This window comes from Anoplolepis gracilipes, chromosome 13 (genome assembly GCF_047496725.1).
Source record: "Anoplolepis gracilipes chromosome 13, ASM4749672v1, whole genome shotgun sequence".
Classification (NCBI taxonomy): Eukaryota; Metazoa; Arthropoda; class Insecta; order Hymenoptera; family Formicidae; genus Anoplolepis; species Anoplolepis gracilipes.
The window spans coordinates 9670176-9693168 of record NC_132982.1 but is presented as its reverse complement, the minus strand read 5'-3'; the positions used below and the strand labels follow the sequence as shown (position 1 = coordinate 9693168).

The 22993-nt window shown below is 38.0% G+C and overlaps 1 protein-coding gene and 1 long non-coding RNA gene across 4 annotated transcripts in view; one reads left to right on the top strand and one right to left on the bottom strand.

The window, feature by feature from the left end:
• LOC140672555 (uncharacterized) overlaps positions 1–18345 on the top strand; it is a 38212-nt gene extending 19867 nt beyond the window's left edge. For both annotated transcript variants that reach the window (XR_012047914.1, XR_012047915.1), the window contains exons 3-4: positions 16812–16932; positions 17257–18345. This is a non-coding gene — a long non-coding RNA (uncharacterized lncRNA). The remainder of the gene's footprint in view (positions 1–16811; positions 16933–17256) is intronic.
• Positions 1932–22742, bottom strand: Ena (ENAH actin regulator enabled). 2 transcript variants are annotated; one of them, XM_072904791.1, is made up of 8 exons: positions 22424–22742; positions 12710–13031; positions 12154–12320; positions 10205–10266; positions 8939–10038; positions 8581–8766; positions 8196–8451; positions 1932–8093 (listed from the first exon to the last, which is right to left on the bottom strand). In XM_072904791.1, exons 1-8 carry the CDS (start codon positions 22426–22428, stop codon positions 8065–8067), a joined length of 2127 nt encoding a protein of 708 aa, XP_072760892.1. In that variant the 5' UTR covers positions 22429–22742; the 3' UTR covers positions 1932–8064. The 2 variants fall into 2 exon arrangements, with proteins under 2 accessions (XP_072760892.1, XP_072760891.1); XM_072904790.1 differs by lacking the exon at positions 22424–22742 and adding an exon at positions 13768–14641.
• Between the last annotated feature and the right edge of the window lie 251 nt (positions 22743–22993).

The following is a 22993-nucleotide window of genomic DNA, read 5'->3' as shown; positions in this document are numbered from 1 at the left end:
ACGACGAATCGTCGCCCGTTACCTTGACACGCAGAATAAGGTCCGTGTTCCCTTCGGTTGCATCGTGTTATGCTTTTTCCGCTCAGAATGAAATGGGTATCTCGGTATTCTGATCGATGAAAATCGGGAAAAATATCTTTGGCGAAAGAAAAACATGTAGGCAAACGCAACCAGATGTATACTATAGTATAGCAAACGTGTACGGCATGTAAATTTATAATGTAAAAACTGGATAATCTTTGGAGATCACTCTGTTATTTAAATTCGCTCTTTCTATTCGCGTTGTACATCCTTCAAATTTACAATTTAAATCAACGGTACCAAAACAAAAAAGTAAAGTTATGTAACGGAGATCGATAAAAATTTAAAAATGTATTTTTAAAGCAGAGTAATCTGGGAAGAAGTAAGGAAATTATCTTCTTAAAATAAAAAAAAAATTTTAATATATTTATATACATATATGTATATATTATGTTGATTTATTGCATATTAATTTTTATTCGTCTTTTGTATGTTTTGCACATTCTCGCGAGATACCTGAATAATTTGACTATAAGTCATGCGTGTTTGTTGAGAACCGACTATCACGTGAAATAAATTATGATCAATTCTACGTCGATGTAAATAATTGCGTAATTTATAAAAATGTACGTGCTGAGTCAACGCTGTTGATGATGTAACGATGGAGGATCCATCATCGGTGTAAATAGTCGACCGCATCGTATACGAAATATCGAACTTAGATAATCAGGTAATCTCGGACAAAGCAAAGAGACGACCGAATAAACGGGGTTATCGTTGAATAAAACAAAAATATCGTGTCGACGATTTGACCGAATTGAGCCGGACAATCGATGCGGGGTAAACGCACTCGATATATTATCTTACAACACACCGTAAACTCTTGCACGATTTTATTTTTGTAAGATAATGTAGTGCATATTACTATTTCTGTATAATATAATGCTTTTACTATTAAATTGACAAGATAAAATTTGAGTTGAAATATTTGTGCCATCAACTTCATTTATTTATTTTAATTTTTTTCTTTCTTTATATTGTTTCATTATTGTATTTATATTATATATTATTTCATTATTATATTTATATTTTATTTATTTTATTGTTATATTTGTATTGTTTATTTCATTATTATATTTATATTATTTGATTACGTTATCATTCGTGTCATCGTACATTGAACTGTGCATTGAACAACCCGATTGGCATTTGATGTTGTGTCGCGAGTACCTTTAATGTTCGTTCTTTTCTTCAGGTCATATCTAAAGTAACTTTGTTCCATCTGTAGTAAGCAAGATGATGTTGATCTAAAAATAGCTTCGAGAAACATTTCATTCGAAACATTCGCACGAGACACGTGCGTGAAGGCACGCGAACGCGAAATCTATATCCCTACCTTTAATCAAGAGAACTCCCTTCCCTTCGCTATATTCTTCGTTCAGTCGTCATAACTATCAAGAAACCAGACCGCGGTAAATAAATAAACATATGGGATACATCGTTTCTTAAGCTTTACATAAAATTTTGCCGAGTAAAAAAGAGAAAGAAAGAGAAAGAGAGAGAGAGAGAGAGAGAGAGAGAGAGAGAGATAATATATTTATAAGTCATATAAAAAAATAAATCATATAAAATTTTAATTCGTAAAATATCAAATTTTTTAATATAAATATGTCAATTTCTCTTAATACGTCTTGTTTCTTTTTTTTTTCTTTGCTCTTCGATAGCGTGTATAAATTGTTCCAATAAAAAAAGCAATGATACTTACGTGATATATCCACCACGATCCGATATTGTGTCAAATTTTTATATACATAGATCTACTTGGATAAATGTATATATATATATATATATATATATATATATATATATGTACGTGTACGAAGAGAGAAAGAGAGAGAGAGAGGTCTCCCTTACAGCGTATATCCTTTTTATTATTTTGTCATTCATTTACATACAAATATTTTCAAGATACGTCTTACGAAAACGAAGTAGTGGCCATATTCGGTGCTCGCTGTAGAATTCGCGCTTTCTCTACGACTAAGAAGAACGCGTTTCTCGATACAAAGTAGCTTCGTCGCTCCCTCGCTATCTCATTCACTTAAAATTATTACATTAACATTCGCGGCGTCCTTGAGCTCATTTCGTTTTCACTTTCAGAGAAGCGGTTCTTGCGCGACCCGGCTTGCGATTTAGCTCGCGTTCACTTTAAAAATAAATTATTTGCCAAAAAAAAAAAAAAAAAAAAAAAAAAAGAAAGAAAGAAAGAAATACAGGAGAGCCAGAGTCTAATCTTTATGGAAATGATAAGAGGGTACTTTGCGAAATTGAATAAATAATGTAATAGGACCGATGGCCGGCAGATTATAAGATCGATGTACGTGTATAAATCAACAAGTACAAGAAATCGTACTGAATTTCCTTTCATTCTCCTCGCGCTAAAGAGACTCAAAGAAAGAAGGGAAAAACGATTTATAAAAAACAGTTTACGCTGATTATAATACGTCGACGAGCTACCCTTTCGCTCCGTAAGAATCTCAACACACACGCTGCGAGGAACCTATAAGAGAAATCTCGAGTTTGGCAGTCGATGGCTGTTGACGGACGCTGTCTGATTCGCGCGCGGATCATTCAGCACAACATATCACAATTCGAGGTAAAGTTCGGCACGCCAACAACGGCGGCTTATGATTCGCATGATGCATCCCTCGCGCACGTGTTTCTTTCGACAGCTAACAATTTCGTCGAGTTCAACCCTGGTGAAAAAAAAAAAAAAATATCGTAATTTTCTTAAGAAAATTTGAAGAATTTTTCATAATTTAAATTTATGGGAATTATGAAAAATTCTTGAAAAAAATATCAGATTTTTATTCAAGTTGTTTATATAATTATAATATTATATTCTATAAAAATTTATAGAATAAAAAATCTCAAAATATTTTGCATTATATACATATGAGAAATTCCTACGAAATTCATTTACGATAAAAATATATAAAGTATCTCCGTATACTTAGAATATTTACATGAGGAATTCTAATGTGTTCCATTTAATGGAATATTTCGGAAAAATCTGACTCATCAGCTATTTTGCCCTGTTCTTGAGTGCATTTCGCTTAGCGATACAAATTAAAAGCGTTATTCTGTTTTTATTTTCCATCGGATATCAAACAAAAATAGAATAAGACTTGTGTGTACTTTCGATAACACATCATATATTTTTGTTTGATATCTAATGGAAAATAAAGATAGAATGACGCTTGCGTTCTTGTATCGTTAAATGAAATGCATTCAAAGACAGAGCGGAAAAATAAATGCTGATAAATCGTGGATTTCTCAGATTATACTTAAATATTAAATAAAGGACTAGAATTATTTCAAATATACTAATCTGAAAAAAAATATAGGAAATAAATTTGAAAATTAAAAAATTGTTACGAGAAGATGTTTCACCAGGGAAAAAACCGCGATCTGTTGTAGTGTATTCTACTTTCTTTGTTTTCTTTATCGAAAGAATAATTACAGAAATCATTCCTCTTTTTATTATATCGAAATCTGAACTCGCTGACATATCGACTTGAATCAGTTTTCATCCCTCTTATCGATGCGAAACAGCCCGGATGATTCACATTCGTCGCGTGATTACGCTTTGTGTGCATAAACGGTTGTGCTTATCAATTTTACTTATTTTACATAAAGAAATTCGCTTTCGAAGCTTCGTGTCTCGCGCGAATTTTATTGAAATATCGGTGAACCAGAAATTGCATTTGAGAAATGCATTTGATCGTTACAACTAGGAGAGCACACGTATCGCGTGTGCAAGTCGCTCGTCCTTATTTCTTTCTTTTATCTATAATATTACGAACGATTCTTTCGAATATCGCTTATATCGAAGGCAGGACAAAGCGACGCTTAAAAATGAAAGATACCACAAAGATGGAATTCTTCGCGATATCGTGACGCTTACGGCATAGCTTATTAATAATTAATGCTTTACACACGTTAATTCGCAGTCATTTCACGCACGTCCCTAAGAATAGCCTAAACGTGAACATTTTCACTTGCATGAGTGAAACTGACGACAAATTGCCAATAAACGGACTTGTATAAACGTCAAGTGAAAAATGCGCATCAATTTGCGCGAGTTTACATTGTCATGCGCTAATTAATTATATTTAGGAATCGGTCAGTTCCCAACAACTTTCTTCTCATGATTTATACACTTTATTGTTTGAAAAATATAATAAATAGTAATTTGTTGTTTTTTTTTTCTTTTTTTTTCTTTTTTTTTCTTTTTTTTTTTTTAATATAATGGAAGCGGAGGAAACGTGCGCGCACCAGGAGATTACCCGTATTTGTACGACAAATATACGTGAAACTTTAAGACTAATGTTCGTGGCTGAAAAGATACAAGTAAACGGAAGAAAATGAGGAAAAAATTTTCGTCGCTGGTTTCACTCGTCTCATAAATGCGTCGAATTTCGAGTCGTTTATGTATGTATATTCGATCATTAACATAGCAATCACATCGCAATACACAGTGCTTATTAATGGCCTCGGTCGCGACAACCTTTAACGCCTCGTTATTATCCACAAGTTTTCTCTCGGCCTGTTCTTCTCAAATAACTTTTTTCCAATCGTAACACAAACACACTCTTACAATACCCGCTTTAAAACTACGATATGAAAATTATATTTTCGCCATAATATACTCAATATATGTACTGTGTGTATCTAGTGTGCAAAGAATATGCGCAAATAATATTATATATATGCATATCGCAGCTTCGATAGTGCGTAATCGCAAATATCGTGGACTTTAATTGCGCGATAAAAATGCGTTATATTAATGACAGACAACCGAGTGAAGGAAAAAAAAAAGCAGAGAACGCTATCAATGCGCGGTTACACGCATTGATATCATAATTATACACGGTGTTTCACGATAATTGCGTTTAATTTTTAACTATAGATTCTACGAACAATTTGGAAAAAAATCCCTCTTACTAATTGTAAGATATCGATATGTCGATATAGTTTTCGAGTTGTGAACGATAATGTTGAAGATGAAGAGTTCTCTCTCGGCGAATCAAACTTTAGAGAAATGCAAATATAATACAAAGTGTATAATAGTATATATATTTTTTTTATTTAAAAAAATTACTTTTTATATAATTATTTATTATTGTATAATGTAATAACACATACTCTTCCTCTCTTCCTTTTTTTCCTTTTTTTCTTATGCAATTTCAAATTTATCAGAAATTACGTGAAACATCGAATATATCGGCGGGAGAAAGAACAAAGAGACAAACAAAAGGAAAAATGTAAGATGTAAGCGACAGAACGAGTTCTGTCTATAATTGCAACTAGAGATTCGGAAAAGCTTCTCGATATTTCTATTTTTTTCTCTCTCTCGCTCTCTTTTTTTCTTTCTTTCATGTATATATATATATATATATAATCGTCAAATATCGTCGTTTCAGAAAAAGAAAAAAAGGCAAAGAAAAAGAAAGATGAATAAAATAAATATTATGGAAGATCCACACCGGATAAATTTATATGTACAAAGGGATGCAGTATAGAAAATAGATGTAAAAAAAAGAAGGTGGAAAGGAAAGAAGTGAGAAGTAAACTCTCTATATATAAAAAGATAATTGCACGCGCAAGTCGCGCGCTTACAAATCGCATGTACACGCGCTTCTCTCGATTACCGGCGAGAATATCTGCGTGCGATACAGCCAGGCGATGTTTTCGCTGAGAGAGAATGCGAATCGCTATCTCGCGAGGATTACAGCAAGGAAATAAATGTATAATTATATCACGCGCGTATATCGCGAGCACGCTAGGTAAAATTATAGCCGATGTTTAGGCAGAAAATTACAAGAGAAGGCAGAGAATTACAAGAACTAATCGATAAAAGATAAATGACAAATTGTATTGTAGATGTCAAAGATAAGCTTTACCGCCGCTCGTTGTCAAAATTGTACCTTTTCTTGCAAAATTATCTCTCACTCCCATAACTCGACTAGAAACTGTCTCTCATCTAATCCCTTCGAAAAATGATTATCGACAATCCTTATGATTACGTTTATCATAAAACAAGTGTGCCAATGTATATATATATATATACATACATACATATATATATATATATATATATATATATATATATATATATATATATATATAATAAAGCGCGGTAAAGCGTGTAATAAAAATCGTGTAAAATTCAGCCTTCGAAGGAAATCACGCGAGTCGGTGATGGACGATTACCGACCGAATAAAAATATTACGTACAAGATAAATATATCCTGCGAGTTTATTTCTTGCGAAATATCAATATTAATAGTAATTCTCGATCGCGCGATCGTAATGATAGCGATAGCGAATCAAGTGTATCGCGTTCGACCTGACGAACCGATTGAATGGTAAAAATCGTGGCTCTTTGCCTCAAAATTTGATCGATCTCGCGGTAACATCCGTATATACGTGTTGAGAGTGTAAAATAAAGAAAATAGCCTCGAGAGATAATACAAGAAATAAGTTACTTGTCGTATTATGAAATGCTTCATAGTTTATCCGTGCACGCGAGTGGAAAAAAAAAAAAAATAGATGCTTGCTTCGAAAGAAAGCTGGATAGAAGAAAATTAATCACAAAGCCATGAAAATAGAGATTAGAGAGACACCGGGTTTCAAGAAAGATTTTTTTTCTTTTTTTATTCAACCGAAGAAAAATTCGATGTACGATAGTAGTTTTGGAATATGAAAAACAATATTGCCGCGTATTGCTAAAATGTGCGTCGAGTCCGTAATTCAGATATCCCGGAATGGATTAACACGGAGATTTTTTTCTTAACTATATACCGTTTAAGAGCGCAATATAGCGTGTCCTCGAGAATTTCACAATCAACGATCGTGGCATCCGTCTATCGTCGTTTATTGCTATTTACAATGTTTAACGTGGCTAGGAGGATTAGCGCAGTATCGGAGAACTTGGCATGTATCTTGGAATGTATTCACCCATTTACATTTTCATTCAGAGATGAATTCGCGTCACAACAGAGATTGACAATGCAATGTGCTTCGCATAAATATAAATGATTCAAACGGCAGCGTATGACGATACCACGCTGATAAAATCAAAGACGAAAATGCGAGAAAAACACATGCCACGACATTGACGAAAGAATGCTGTATAGAATGTTCTACAATGAGATCGTTCTTATGTAAAAAATGATTCATTATATAAGAAAAGTCTTAGAAACCCTGCCTGACCATACGCGGTAAAAAATATATGACGCGTAACTTGGACGTTGAAATAATTGAGTCTCTCTGTCTCTGTCTCTCTCTCTCTCTCTCTCTCTCTCTCTCTCACGATTTCAATCAAATTCACAGTTAAAATGTTTGTCTAATTGATATTGATCTTAATTATTCAAATTTTGACATCAATTATAAACTTTTCAAAAAATGTAGCTTTTACTGTAGATATTTATGCGCGTGTATAGAGATTGATATTTATATATATTATAATATAATATACCATGTTTTTTCATCGATATCTTCTTTAATCTATAAAGTAATTTAATAGTATTTCATTGTGCGTGTATTTATTTTATATTTTCATTATAAAATGTTTCTCTCGCTTGAAACTTGTAATTTCTGATTGTAACGTGTGATTTCTTGTGCTTGTATCGAGAGACTCTTTTGAGAATAAAAGGAAACTCAACTGATTCAACGTTTCGTTACGATTATTATTTATATTAGAAAATAACGAAGGATTACGGTCACTTAAAATACTAAATTAGATTAATTTACTTACACATAAAAATGTCCGATATACATGAATGTAACCACACTACATTCTGTTGCAAATACGTTGTAAAAACCTGTACGTGGTTCTTGATAATGTCGGCTCGATATCGAGCGATCTAGTCATAAAACTCTTTCTTTAATTTCTTTTTTATTTTCCTTCTTTTCCGTCTTATTCCTTTCGGCTTTGAGAGTTCGGCTCTGTCTCCTCTGCTTCTCGTTTTATCGTCTTCTTTATCTCTTATTCAGTTCTGTTCTCACGACTGGAAATATAAAATATTTTATACAAGTAAAAAATTTTGCTCTTTACATTCGTCAAACGATAAAAAGATTTGTACAACTTTGCAATAATAATATGTCCGTACCATCTATTATTTCTTGCTTCATTTTTTGGAACTCTTTACGCACTTCCTTGATTATCTCCACTTTAAAGGCCTCCATCTCTTGTGCGGTAAACGAAGTTCCGTCGTTAACTCCGTTTACTTTGAGGAGAGTATCCTCCGAGGCCGAGCCAAACCTCTTGCGTACTGATTTCGGTGATTCAGCGCCGTTGGAGAATTTATTGTTTGACGTATTGTTCTTATCCCAGTTTGACTTTTTGTCTGGCGAACTTTCCGGTTCCTGTAAAAAGAATCGTTTTATTTTTCTCTTTCTCCTTTTTTTCTCTCGTCTCAATCTTTCGATGTGTCTCAGTCTTTCGTGTTTATCAAAGCATGAAGTACTCAAGTTACGCGATCAATATCTACATACCGGTGGTTGTTCAGGTTGCTTCTTTTCAGCGGCAGCTCGTCGGCGTGCCAAAGTCTTTGCCATCTCGTCCATCATGGAAGCCATTCCGCCGCCTCCGCCTCTCCCTAAAGTGCCATAATTACCACTGCTTCCACTACCGCTACTGCTAGTGCTCGAGCCACTGTTTTCTACGGGTTGTGATTGTTGCTATCGGCAGAAAATATTCATTGTTATAATATTTACATGTTGCGGCAATTGTTATTTTTATGTACATCTAATATGCGTTGATAATTTCCGTTCTATATCTTTTTTTATACGAAAAGTAACTCATTATTCATATTCTCATTGAAAGATTAAAATTATAAAAATAAAAAATTACTTGTTTCTTTTTGAGACGAGCTTGGAGAGCGGCGGCTAATGAATTAGTGTCGGGCGGTGGGTCGTTTGAAGAACTGACGGACGAGGCGCTGGTAGTGGAACTGTTGGCATTAGGTACGGGTGGTGGTGGCGGTGGAGGCGGTGCGGCGATTCCGGTCAACGGTACCATCGGGGGTGGTGGCGGGCCGCTGCTAGCAATAGGAGCGTAAGCGTTACCACCGACCGTATGGTGTCCACTGGCGGCGTACTGATTCACCGAGTTGGATGGTGTCCCATACGGATTCGTAGTGCCTGTTGCGGGAACTGCTGGACTGCCTGTACCGCCGTACTGTGCTTGCGCCTGAGACACAATGCCGGCGTACTGTGATTGACCGGGTTGCGCGACCGCGTATTGGCTTGCCGGTCCAGGCGGCGGCGGACCGGCGGCATACTGATTTATCGAGCTACTGCTTCCGTATTGATTACCACCACCGCTACCATATTGCGCGGCCTGATTGCCGGTCGATTGGTTGTATTGGCCTGCATTAGCCTGTCCTCCCGTAGCGTAATTGCTCGTCTGACTGTTAGGACCGTAGAAATTGCTCTGATTGCTGGATTGCGGATACTGATTCGGGCTCTGGCCCACGTTGCTCGCACCGCTGTTTCCGATGCCGCCTGCGGAAGCGGCGCTTGCGTACTGATTATTCGTAGGCGCAGCACCGTACTGACTCGCCTGATTATAAATGGACTGGGATTGTTGATTCGCATGATTCGATTGGGATGACGGTGATTGCGCGTACTGATTCATCATCATCGGTGGCGCCGGTGCCGCGGACGAACTAAAGTTCATCATTGCTGGCGGACATGGCGGGGCGGGGGGTGCGATTGGCGGTTGAGGCGGTGGTACCGGCGGTCCAGTTGACATTTGTGGAGGAGTTGGAGCCATACCACCGACACCTTGCATTAGTGCCGATTGCTGCTGCTGCTGCGGTGGTTGCGGTGCCGGTGGTGCCGACGAAGTTCGATGATGACCCGATTGTTGCTGTTGCTGCTGCTGCTGCTGTTGCTGCTGCTGCGCAGTCGGCGGGCAGCTTGGTGATATAGGATTAGAACTGCCAGATGCTGTAAAGAATATTTTATTATTGTTTTTGTATTTATTTTAATTCGATATATTATGTTTATTCGCTAAAGGAAAGAGAGAGAGAGAGGGGGGGAGAGAGAGGGGAGAGAGAGAGAGAGGGGGGGAAGAGAGAGAGAGAGAGAGAGAGAGAGAGTAAGAGCGTAATACCTTGACTTTGCTGGGACATTCTTCGTTCTTGAATTATTGCCACGTCTTCTCTGGTCATGGTTCTGCACAAATAAAAATTGGAATTAAATAAACAAATTATTTTTTCGTCGAGGTATCATTATTAATGCAAAGCGTAGGGCCAGCCAACTAGACTAACATAATGGACATAATCGATGACCTATATACTAGTATAATCCTAGACAGAAATTGCATTAAAATTCGCTTTAATTATCTCAAAGAATATTTTTCAATATACTCATACACATACAAAAGGTTCGTTATTAATTAAATAAATTAATCGTACGGTAAATTTAATCGCTACGTAAACAATACCGTGCTACGGAAATTCTTTCATTTCGCTATAATATATATATTTTGACAACAGTGGAGAATACTCTTATCCTAAGTCACATAGATCACATCGATTTAAACATCGATATTAAATTTATGCAGGCCCAGGGAACTAAAGAAAATACTAATCCAACATATTTTCAAGGCACATGGAATAGTTTGATAAAGAACGAGCTAATAAAATGGGTAGCAAACGCTCGTTATCTTATCCCTATTATCGAATCTGTATATATATTTAGAATGATTCTCATCCGACAACCGTTCCGGATATCGAATCTGTCGATCGTCATGAATTTTATAAGAGATGAAAAAACCGAAGGAAAAATGTCGCGAGCTCGGTGGCACGATGCATTCGGGTTTATTTCGAGCGGCACGGAATGCAACAGCCGGAGAGCGGAATTCTCCTGCTCTCGTCTCTGCGATTTTATTTTCGACGCCGCGCGAATATCTTTCCGCCGATTCTCGTTTTACACGTTAAGTTTTTTTGATTCATTACACGGAAGAGCAAAGAAGACGAAATAAAACGAAAAAAAAGGGAGGAAAAAAAAGAACAAAAATCGGTTTACTAAAACTGACGCTGAATCGCGATCTTTCGTAAACTGCGTACTTGAAAATGAAAGAGAGGAGCTGCAAGGAGAAATGAGAAGACGGATGAGAGATTATTATTCTAATGTAAAAGTTAAATGCCCGCAGCCTCCACTACAGGAAATCAGGAATCCTAAATAGACGCATGGCCTTCAACCCATATTAACCTGTCGTTGTAAATTTGCAAAATTATTCATCATATCTGGATGTATAATATGCACAATATTTTTATATAAAAACAAAAACTATATTTTTGGCTTAAGCATTGCCTGTTAATATTCATGCTTTTCGTACTATATGATTGAAAAAATTATACGTTGCGCAAAAATATGATTACAATTAATGGTTATTAATGAAAAATTTGGTTATTAGGGGCTAAGAAGGCCGCGAAAGATCACCTCGTGTGTCCATCGCCCGATGAGCCACGCGCGCAGCCAATTTGAATAACGGTGCCAACGGCACCACTAACGGTCGCGTGGAGCTCGGGGGTTGTAGTGGCGGAGCCTACGGGCAGAGCCGTCTGGCCTCCTGTAGGCAGATGGCCCAGGGACAAGGAGATCCGCGGACTACGCCCTTGACTGCAACCAGTCAGGACAGATGTGACTCTCGCTTTAGATGAAGCAGGGAAAATTTTAAAACGAGCCCTATCTCTTATTCGTAAATTAAGTCATCTCTTCTTTCGCCACCTTTTCTTCTCCTAAATTAAACTGTTCGCATTTTTATCCTATGATCTTGCTATGAACGCTATATAGATTACGTATTAAGATCGTCTCGCATGCCTCGGCGATGACTTGTTATATGTATATTGAAGAAGAAAAAATTTCAAACATATATCGGAAGAAAGAAAACAAGATCGACTGCCCTTTGTTCGGAAACGTGGCGTGAATCGACTAGGCGTGTTGTGCGCGTCATATCATATCTCGTGACAGGAAATAATCCGTCGTAATGAGGTAATAGTCATAAATCGTTGAAAAAGAAGGTTCAAGGAGAAGAAAAAAAAAAACAAAGCGTACCTGTATCCCATGTCCTCTTCATATTGAGCGGTAGCCTGGTTTTGCTGTTGCTGTTGTTGTTGCTGCTGCTGCTGCTGTTGCTGCTGCTGATAGGCGGTCTGCTGTTGAGTAGTCGTGGCGGTTGTCGGAGCGAGACTTCGTGATATGTTGCTGCCATTGCTCAGCACCTACGCAACAAAAACGTGACGTGTAATTAAAAGCTAATTAAAGATGACGAGTCCAATTGAAAACATCCGACAAAGCCGGCTATTACAATTACTGTCGAAATAACTAACCGAAATCGATATCCCATGTTGACAGCAAATGTTATGAGAATGTTCTTTTTTTCTTATTTTTTTGTTCTTATCAATTTTTAAAGTATGTTGAAACAAAAACTATGAGACATTCTTTATCTAGGATGAATACTATCGATACTATTCGTGATATTACGACACTAAAAACTAAATGTAGATAATGAAATCCATGATAGTTGATCAACGAAACTTAATTGATCCGAGTTAATTCCAACAGTAAGGGAATTATAATGGTAGGAAAAAAAAGAAAGATCATGAATTACATCGAGTGCCTGGAGCATCGCCCGGGCAAAGGCGTCGGCGTCGTCCTTACTGGAGAAGTTGAGTCCATAGACCTGCTTATTGTCCCGCCATTGATGAAACGTGACCGTCGCCTGATTGTACTTGAGCCCCTTGAGAATCGCGCAGTTGATGACGATCTCGTGATCCTGCAGCTTCCTGCCGACCACGCGGAACGTGTTATTCACCTGATGGTGATAGAGCTGGACCTTGGACAGGCCGGACGAGCTGCCACTTGGTATCCATTTCTTGTTTACGTCGTCGTATACCATCACCGACGCGCGGGCGGATGATATGCTCACTTCGCTGCAAATGATAAAACATTAGTTTTTTTCTCAATTAACTTCTTCGTCTGCAATTAATTTCTCGCCTTTTTTCGTTTCTTTTCTTTATCGTGTTCGTTATATTACGAGAGAATCGTTCATTCGGTGTTAAAAAGATGTCAAGGTGACGGTGATATTTTTTAAATTTAACTTTTAATGTAAAAAAAAAAAAAAAAAAAAAAAAAATGCATGAATAAAAAAAAAAATATAAAATTTAAAGAGTATTTAAAAATATTTGAGTAGAGACAATAATTGTTGCGACATATTTAACGAGTTAACAAAAATCCGGAAGAATATTACAGCTGGGCTAAAATCGTGAGCAATGTACACACGGTTGCACCAGAATTACTTTCTTCTTTTATTCGTGCGAGAAAGTCGCGTGGCAACATGGACGATAATTCGCGAGCGACGCGAATCGACGAAAAAGATCAATTATGCAATTCCTTCCATCTATTCTTTTTTATTTTTATTTTTCGTTTTTTTTTTTTTTTTTTTTTTTTTGTTTCGATTTGTCACATTTTTTCGAAAGATTCACTTTGCAATAATTTATAAAAACGAACAAGCTAAAACGCAGTTACAGTACAAACGTTGTGAAAGAACTTGAAAGTAATGTCCGTTCTTTAGATTCTCGCGTCGAGATGAACGAGAGTTCGCCGATATAGCGATAGAGCGGGAGAAGGCGAAGGACAGAAAGGAGAAAATCGACGTGAGCTGGGTACCACGAGCGGCTGTCCTGCTGCCAGGAAGATCGTTGCTGGCGATAGCTCGTAGGACGCTGCTGAACGTTGGCACGTTGTGGCAACGCGGGGCCCTCCTGCATCGTCACGGGAGAACGACGCATCCTGGGGGACGTGTAAGTGTCCCGATCCGTGGTGGACGTGGGATAAGCCTCGCAGGACCATCTGGTCCTGCCGGTTTTGGAGAACAAACTCGCGCGAGAATCCCACATCGCTCGAAGGGAGAGCTTCCTCCTCTTCGTTAGGTGATCATCTTTCGTCGTTTTCGATCTCTTCCGTTGTCAGTGACCGTTGTCGTTATCGGAGCAAGATAAATCGCGAGTGTATTGATAAATACACGGCGTACGTTATTATTTAATTAAATACGTCTGCGATCTTGGATTGGCGCGTGACTCGCGGAAGAGCTCGCTCGCTCGCTGTCGCTTTCACTGGACTGAAAAGCAACAACTCCCGCGCTCCGTTCGTTGGCAAAACGGGAACAGGACGAGGTAGGATGTGGCGAGATACCGCCACTTCCTCGGCTGTTCTGCCCTGTCCTGTGCACAGTCGGAATAGAACGATAACGCCCGGTCAGCCGCAACAACGTCCGTCGCGATGTATCGAGGACGTTGCAACGCATAGCGAAAGATAAGAGAGAGGACAGATAAAAGAAACATCGTCGATGACTTTTCCCCATATTTTTCCCCGATCCGCGTGTCGTGAAAAATTTTACCAGACGGATGTATGTCAAAGATATCAGCTGTTATATTTCGCTATCATTATTATTATTATTATTATCGAAATTCAATTTCTCGAGAGATCGTTCCTGCTTCATCGTTTCAGTTTCCGCAAATTTCTTCATTATATACATCCCACGATTAAAGCTTGTGATTTTGATCCCAATGGTATTGAAATATATATATATATATATATATATATATATATATATATATATATATATATATATTCAGCGATTTTGTCAATTAGCGCTACCGCGTAAACGTATATAGGTCAGAGACCGAATGGCCTTGCATATGACAATTACCGGCTTAAGCGCGCAAACGCAAATGTAATGTAGCGCGCGCATTACATGGGAAACATCGAAAATATATTTTAATACAGATATATTAAAATATTTTTCTGTTTCATTGAAATAGAAAAGATTTCAAAGGTTTAAAAATCTCATCGTAATAATAATATATAGTCGAAGTAAACACTCAAAAAAATATTTTGCTAATGTAGATAGATTTCTAGATGTCTCGATTAAAATTTATCGCTACTTTTTCTATCTGTTGGAATATTCTTTGTCACGTATAGAATTTATAGCAGCAATATTCTAGCAATAGCTTTAGAAAATTTAGATCCCATTGGCAAATATTAATTACAAATATAATTGTCGTTGACAATAGGCCTTAAAGATAGGCATCGCGGACAAATTTTCTGTCTAAATTACACTAATAGATAAATTCTGTTTCTGTCATTTAAATTAATCAAGTGCAAAATATATGCAGTATTTGCTAATAATTTATCTGTTTCAGTTAATTTGTTACAGCTAGAAATTTTTTGTTAAAGTTGCAAAATAATTTTTTTTTTTTTTTTTTTGAGTAAAGTATCTTTCGGCACAAATATCTTCTTTTGCATGACTTTTGCACAATTTTGAGAGACGATTGCACTTACGAAGGACATGTAATGCACTTATCACACTCTTGTTTCAAAATGACGGACTCGTCACGTTCCCGATCGCGTGCGCGAGTTTATCATGCTTTGGTCGGATGCCGGAACTTTTAGAGCATAAAGCGCGAAATACATTGTATCAGCAGCCGGAAGTATAACGTCGAGTATCTCTCTCTTTCTTTCTCCGACCGATATACATAGATCAAACTGTTCGAGAGCACCGTGTGTTATGTCTGTAAAAGTGGAACGAATGTGTTCTGGGGAGGGCGTTGCCTTAGATGTTCCTCTCGCAGGTGTATATTTCGCGTAAAAATGGCGTAAATCTCAATCGCGCGATATATAATAAAACTTATCGTACGTGAAAACAGCTCTCACCCCGTTTTATTTTCCAGCAATGCTCACGGGAGCGTTAACCGTTAACCTTTCACCAAACGAAATAATCGCCAAATGAAATAATCACTCGGTACAATCGTATCTTGACCATCCAGAAAGTCTCGCAATCGGGCTTTCGCGATAGAATCGCGAGGAATATTGCGTTATAATTTCGCGAGCCACTAATGAAAAATAGATTTCCACGTCTAAAAAAAAAAAAAAAAAAATTACATTGTAACAGAGAGAGATTTCTCCTCGAATTGATAAAAATTTTTGCTCGTCGGCCGAAAATTTGCAATTTACAATTAGTTTAAATATTTGAGGCTTTTAAAATTTCTATAATTCGAGAAGAAAGACTGTTCTCTCCTGCAAGCGAGAGAAATGTCCCTCTCACGTACATGATTTTAATGGCAATTTTACGTCGCGGTTTTCGTCGCGTTTTTATTATCTCGCTGCATTGTACGTCGCGACGGGAGAGAAGAAAAGTATTCTCTGCCCGGTGAGAGGAAGCAACGCGACGAATGAAATGACGGCACACGCGTCATTGGATATCGAATTTATTCTTCTATGCCGACGTGCGCGAGCACACGCATTACGTTTCGCTTTCATACGGCCGGTTAGTTTATGCGAGCCTCGTCGACAATGACGAATCCGTTTGGTGTGACGACTCTATTATTAATTCTCGGCGGACTTCCGCGCGCGCGTGCGAACGATGCGTGTCTTATCAAGAGATGACGTTTGGATCCTGAACGTTGAGCGTTGACACGTGTCTTACGTGAAACTTTATCGGAACGATTCGGGCAACAAGCCGCAGGGAAATTTATACTTTCAGTCACTGCGAATTAATCTCATTGTCACAGCCTTCAAATTTCATCCTTATATATTTTGAGAAAATATTTAAAAAAATTTTGTTAATTAAAAATTTCGATAATTTTATTTATTCATAATTATATTAATTCACTTGTGTTATTTTTTTAATTGACAAATTTTATAAATTGCAGAAACTTTTTTGCCCAAAAAGACGTATGGCCTCGTAGTGGTTTCACCTTGAAAAAACGAATATGATCCCCAAAAGAGCGACGACATATGGCAGATAGCTGTGCATCAACGTTAATTGGATAGGTAAGTCAAGCTCTGACACTCGAGTAGTCCTCGGGACATTTTTGCAACACGAGCCTTAAATCTTAGGGACTCAAGCCGATCATATAATCGAAAGAACAATTTTTTTTAGTTTCTCAACATGTATGAAATATAAATAATAACATTTAAAGATTCTTCTATCTAAAACAGATTCTGCCTTTTAGAATTATTGACATTTTTTTACACGATTGTATTTTAAAATAATATTTAATTTCAACAATTTTGGAATCAATGGGAAGAAGCCAATGTCCTCCCCCATCATGTTTTATATTAAATGAGTAAAAAGAAGTTCAATGTTTTTTCAAGCTAAGACAAGTCGAAGAGTGGAACGTGCGAAAACATCAGCGAGATCAAGATTTATCCGTGAAGAAGAAGACAACACGAAGGAGCTGTGTGAAAATCTTACAAAGTAATGCGTGCATTCCAAAGAAACATATATTTGTGCTTTTGTATCATCAAGAAAAATACGATAGAGCTGCATCGTTTGCATATATGTATCCTCTTCTCCTTTTCTCTTTATATGCAAACGTTCTCTGTGCGGAAGAAAGTAAAAGAATCTTCCCCGGGTCCCGGGTCCCGGGTCGGCGCAAGGTGTAACACAATGAGCGCGACAATGGACGTTTAACAAAAGAACGTACAATCTACGGGTTACACGCATGTACATACCTACAAGTTGAGACGCTATGTATCACCTCGTCACGTTATATTCCGTGTACGTTAAAGATACCCGCTCGGAATAAAATGAGCAAAAAAGCTTGTAAAAATATTGCGTTACTTTTAACATTTTATTTTGATCAGAGCCCGTCATCAGAGAGTCCGTTAATCTAAATTAATTTTACATAATCTGCCATGTAACTTTTTTCACAGATTGTATGAAAACAGTTGTACTTGTATGATTTTTGCAATTATATCATATATGAATAGAATAGAGCTCTTCCTTCAAATCCGAGCTGGTTAAGGGAGGGTAAATGTGGGTTACCCGAGCAATCTGCACCATATTGCAGCATTAAAATTAATTAAGCTCGGTTATTGAAGGCGAAATTGAGACCCATTATACGGCTTTACCCACGGTTTAGCAAATGACAGTGGGATACGATATGGCGGTCTGTTCTCTCCCCGGTAGGAGAGATAGTGATTTGCGTTTACATATGTATCTATCGCGTCCACACACGTCTGAAAACGCGCTGGTACATTGCTAATGCACAAAACGTAACATTTCCGTCAGGTATAGGCTGTTTCATCGTCAGCTGTATCCGAGACACAGACGTGTCAAGTCGACGTGAAGTCGATTGTTTCTTACCGCAATTATTTGGAAAATTATCATTCAAATTTTTAGTAAATATCTTGATTAATTATTATAAAACTCTAATTATTAATAATTGCGCAAAGTGAAAATAAAATTAGTTGATAAATAAGTTTCGATTATGTACACTCAAAAAACTATTTTGCTAATGTAGATAGATGTCTCGATTAAAATTTATCGCTACTTTCTCTATCTGTTGGAATATTCTTTGTCACGTATAGAATTTATACTAATCAATTTATATTAATCACAAATATAATATTGTCCTTGACAATAGGCCTTAAAATAGGCATCGCGGAAAAATTTTCTGTCCAAATTACCCTAATAGCATAGATATAAATTCTGTCTCTGTGATTTGAAATTGATCAAGTGCAAAATATATGCAGTGTCACACACAGTGATTGCTAATAATTCATCTGTTTCAGTTAATTTTTTACACCTAGAAAATTTGTATTCAAGTTGCAAGATCATTTTTTTGAGTGTACAGAACATTTCTTTTAATTCCTAAAAAGTCGTGAGGTTTGCATTTAAATGTAGACAAGTTTTAATTAAATTTAGATGAATAAAATTTCCCTTTTGTCAAGGGAATCTTTTCGCATCTATATGCGAAAATTGGCATGACGCTTTTGCACAGTTAAAGAAACTTCGATCCAGTGATCGTAGAAGTCGTTAAAGAGGGCATCGCGTACACTCGTACACATTCTCACTAATACACACTAATACACGGACACGAATATAGGGTGTTATTCGAGCGAATGTTCGTTCCCCAGGTGTGATCATTAACTTTGCTCAGTGGCGAGAAAATAGTACGGAATCATCAGATGGGAGGCGCGTATATATGTATATATATATATATATATATATATATATATATATATATATATATATATCGACCACAGGGGAATCAAAACGCGGACGAAGACGAGGAGAAGGCCTCCACCGCCTCCGCGAAGGCGAGGCGGAATGACGCGGAATTGAGCGGAAGTCGCTCGTGGCCTTCGCCGCGCTGACTTTTCGTCTCACACGCTCGATACTCGGCGACCACTATATGCACAATGAAATCCTAGAAATTATACATGATATCTCTTTTCGTAATTAAAAAGTGAGAAAAAAGAATCACATTAAAAAAAAATTAATTTTTGTTTCTTAGAAAAAAATTACAGACGCTTTTAGATTAATTTTTCTTCCTTAATAAAATTGATATCGTAATCCAACGATAGAATTACACGGATATATAAAGAGTGAAAACAAAGTTATACTGTAAGTAAACACAGATAAAAAGTTTTTATCTTTGGCTTAATTTTAATCTCAATTTTATTTCAAGCAAATATAAAAATTGTATTCGAGATTTCATTATCAAGATATTTAAAACCATAGATAAAAACGTGGTATTGCGCAGATATGATATATAGCGTTCTGTGAAATATTCCTTACAAATTCATCGACGAATTCGTCATCGACGGGACACCCCGTGTATATAGGATTATCAGGGATGAAGTCATCGCACATTTTCCCCGAAAAGTATTCGATCCGTATCTCTCGATACAAAGCGTGTTGCATGACGATCGCAGCTCTGAATCAAAACCCTTGGCACGCGCCCATTGTTGCGCCGATATTGTTATTAACATTATTTAACGAGTGCTTTGTACCGTTAATGACTTGGGCCATTCGCCCATATTAAATGCATTTGTGTCTGAATGCAACAACAACAACAACAACAACAACGACAAAACGGTATGAAATATAACAAAATATTTTTCTTAATCAAATCTATATATAATTATATGTATGTAGGTATATATGTAACGTAACATAAAACGTTAAATTTAATATTATCGTTGTATATTTTAATCGAGATTACTAGACAAATTTTGCAATGGTGCACGCGATCTTATTGCGTAATTTTTTCAGAGACAAGGTAATACAAATTTTTTTGCTGACTTCACCTATGACATGTATAATGTCAGGCATAATTACGAATTCTTACGATTGCACTGCGAATGGCCCAAGTCATGGAAAACAAAGTTGCAAAATCTGCGTCAGATTTGTAAGCTATTTAACGTATTGATATCAATTGTTATTCAATTGAGAAACATATAATGTCGAAATGGCATGATCGAAATTCATTTATAATGCGCATTTATCTAAAATTGATTACTTGAAATACACTGAAGATGACAGACGTAGAAAATTCGTAATACATCTATTTTGTACGTACAAGTCAAACGAATTGAAAGCAATTACAGTAATAACAGTTCTGTTTTCTCTCATTAACGTTTACGCAATTAATTTGTTTACTATGAGACGGTCCAAAGCGAATTAATTATTTGAAACGTGAGGAAAAAAGAAATCGTTGGATTTTATTTTACATTTTTTCACGGAGATCGATTCAGAGGACAAGTATGTGTCGAGTGGCGCGAATGTGTCAAGTTTATAAAAAATTGAGTTAACTCGTTCCTTCCGAAGAAAGATTTGTATCACGCTACATTTTCGTTGCGTTATCTTCAACCTTCGCATTTTTGAACGCGTCATGCAACCTTCGCGACAGCACTGTTGCATTACGCATCAATGCAATCTGATACGAGCAGCGAGCAGAATTGAAACTGAATGTTGAGATTGCGCTTTCAAACGTGACTCTTCAGCAAGTTTTGTCTCCTGCGAGGAGACAACAGGAAGGCAGAAAGTCGGCCAAACTTTATTAAATCTCGGCTTTATTACATTTCGTTTTCGAGCAAAAACATTTTTAATTTAACCAACTAATTAAACTTCAACATTTACAGGAACAATCCGCGGTAAAGAAACAAGGTAGAAAAATACCGCGAGAGACGAGAGACGGTTTTGGGATTGAAAGAAACCTGAAATGAATATTACCATGACAATAGTGGCCTTACGTTAAACGTGAAAGTTTACCGCGTTTACGCATTCGAAAACCGCCTAATATTAACCGGTGTGGTATAGAAAAAAAAAAAAAAAAAAAAAAAACAAAAAAATGAGACAAGGACTTTGTGCTTGAAAGAACACCCCGGCACAATAATAAGACGCGACGAGTATATACATTCCCGGAGGTTGACGCTCCGTTTTCACACTTTTCGCAATAAAAAGCGTCATTGATAAGAGGAGATTACGGGGAGAACAAGGGGCGACCGCGGAACTCTTACAATTATATCGAAATTTCGAAAATTTAACGCCAGCAGAGGAGCACTTTACAGAAGTGCAACGGGCGGGACGTCGTACACGCACCCGGATGCGCGGGGAGAGAGGGGAGGAAGGAGGAAAGGCAGAAGAAGAAAGAGGGAGGAAGGAGACGTAATAAACGCAGGACTCGTCGCCGCCGTCGACTCGGAAAGGCAAGCTGCGCTTGCGAGGCGGTGGTAAAGAAAAGAAAAGAAAAGAAAAAAAAAAAAAGAAAAGAAGAGAAAAGAAAGATCGCTCGTAAAACAAAAGCAAACGGAGCACGCATCCTTGACGGAAGAGACGCGAGGGAAGGAAGAAAGAAAACGCAAGAAGGAACGCCTCCGGGTCTCCTCGCCGAATAATTTCGCGCTGTCAAAAATCATTACGGTCCTTGCTCCCCGTCGAGGGCCGGGGGCCAGGGGCCAGGGGCCAGGGGCCGGGGGCCAGGGGTCGGGGACCGGCCATTACCTTTCGCGTCGGGATTTAAAGAAGGAAAGGTGGAAAATTGCAAGACAACCCTCGGTCCGCCCTCGAACTCTGTCCCGTGATCGATATCTCGGTCCTTGGCGATCCTTCTCGTCCCCAGGTCTTACCAGACCCCCTGTATTCGCGATCCGCGAAAAACAGGCGTCTTGTTGCATCGTCGGATATAGTATTTGAGACGACGACGGCGACGACGGCGACGACGGCGACGACGAAAACGGTCGCCCCCTCCCCCCCCCCCCGCCGATATTGACCGTCGCGACACAACATTCTCAACGTCTAGCGGAGAGTCGCGAGGAGACGCGACGACAATTCGATCGTCGTTCGAGGGTGACCTGGGATGGAGGAAAAACTGCAAAAGCTTTCGGTCACGGTCGGTCGGTCGCTCGACTCTCGGTCCATCGACTCTCCGAGAGAGATTCTCTCGTTCTCTCTTTCTTTCTTTCCCTCCCTCCCTCTCTCTCTCTCTCTCTCTCTCTCTCTCTCGCACTCTGTTATAAATGTATTACTCACTTCATGTTTGCTTGGCCGGTGAGCGTGTGCTATGCCCTCATGCAAGCCGTATTTCTGCTCCTGCACAGTATATCACCGAGCCCATGAAAACACGCGAGATTCGGACAAGACTTGCGGTAGTTCGACATATAAATAACGAGAGCGAGTACTCTCCAGTTCCAACGCGCGGCACTAACACCACCGTGACACCCTGCCGCTGCACATCTGGCCGGCCATATTGCCGACTCCGAATTCCTACTCCCTACCACCCACACATATATACGCGATACGCGGCTTCGACTTCGGCGTTGCATGCGCTGCAATCAGCGAGAGACGGCGAGAGCCGACAGAGGGCTCTCCGCCAGCAACGCTAGGGACTTTTTTTTTCTCCCGCGCTCTTCCTGCCTCTATCCGCCATGTCTTTCTCATCCCTTTTTTTTTTTTTTTTCCTTTCTCTTTCGAATCGATCTCGTAAATTTGTAAGAACGCGTCTACGTCTGATAGACCCTTTTTTCAACAAAATATAGGAGAACACGGTAGAAAAATACAGAAAAATAGACACGATGAAATGTTTGAAGAATGCTTTTTTTC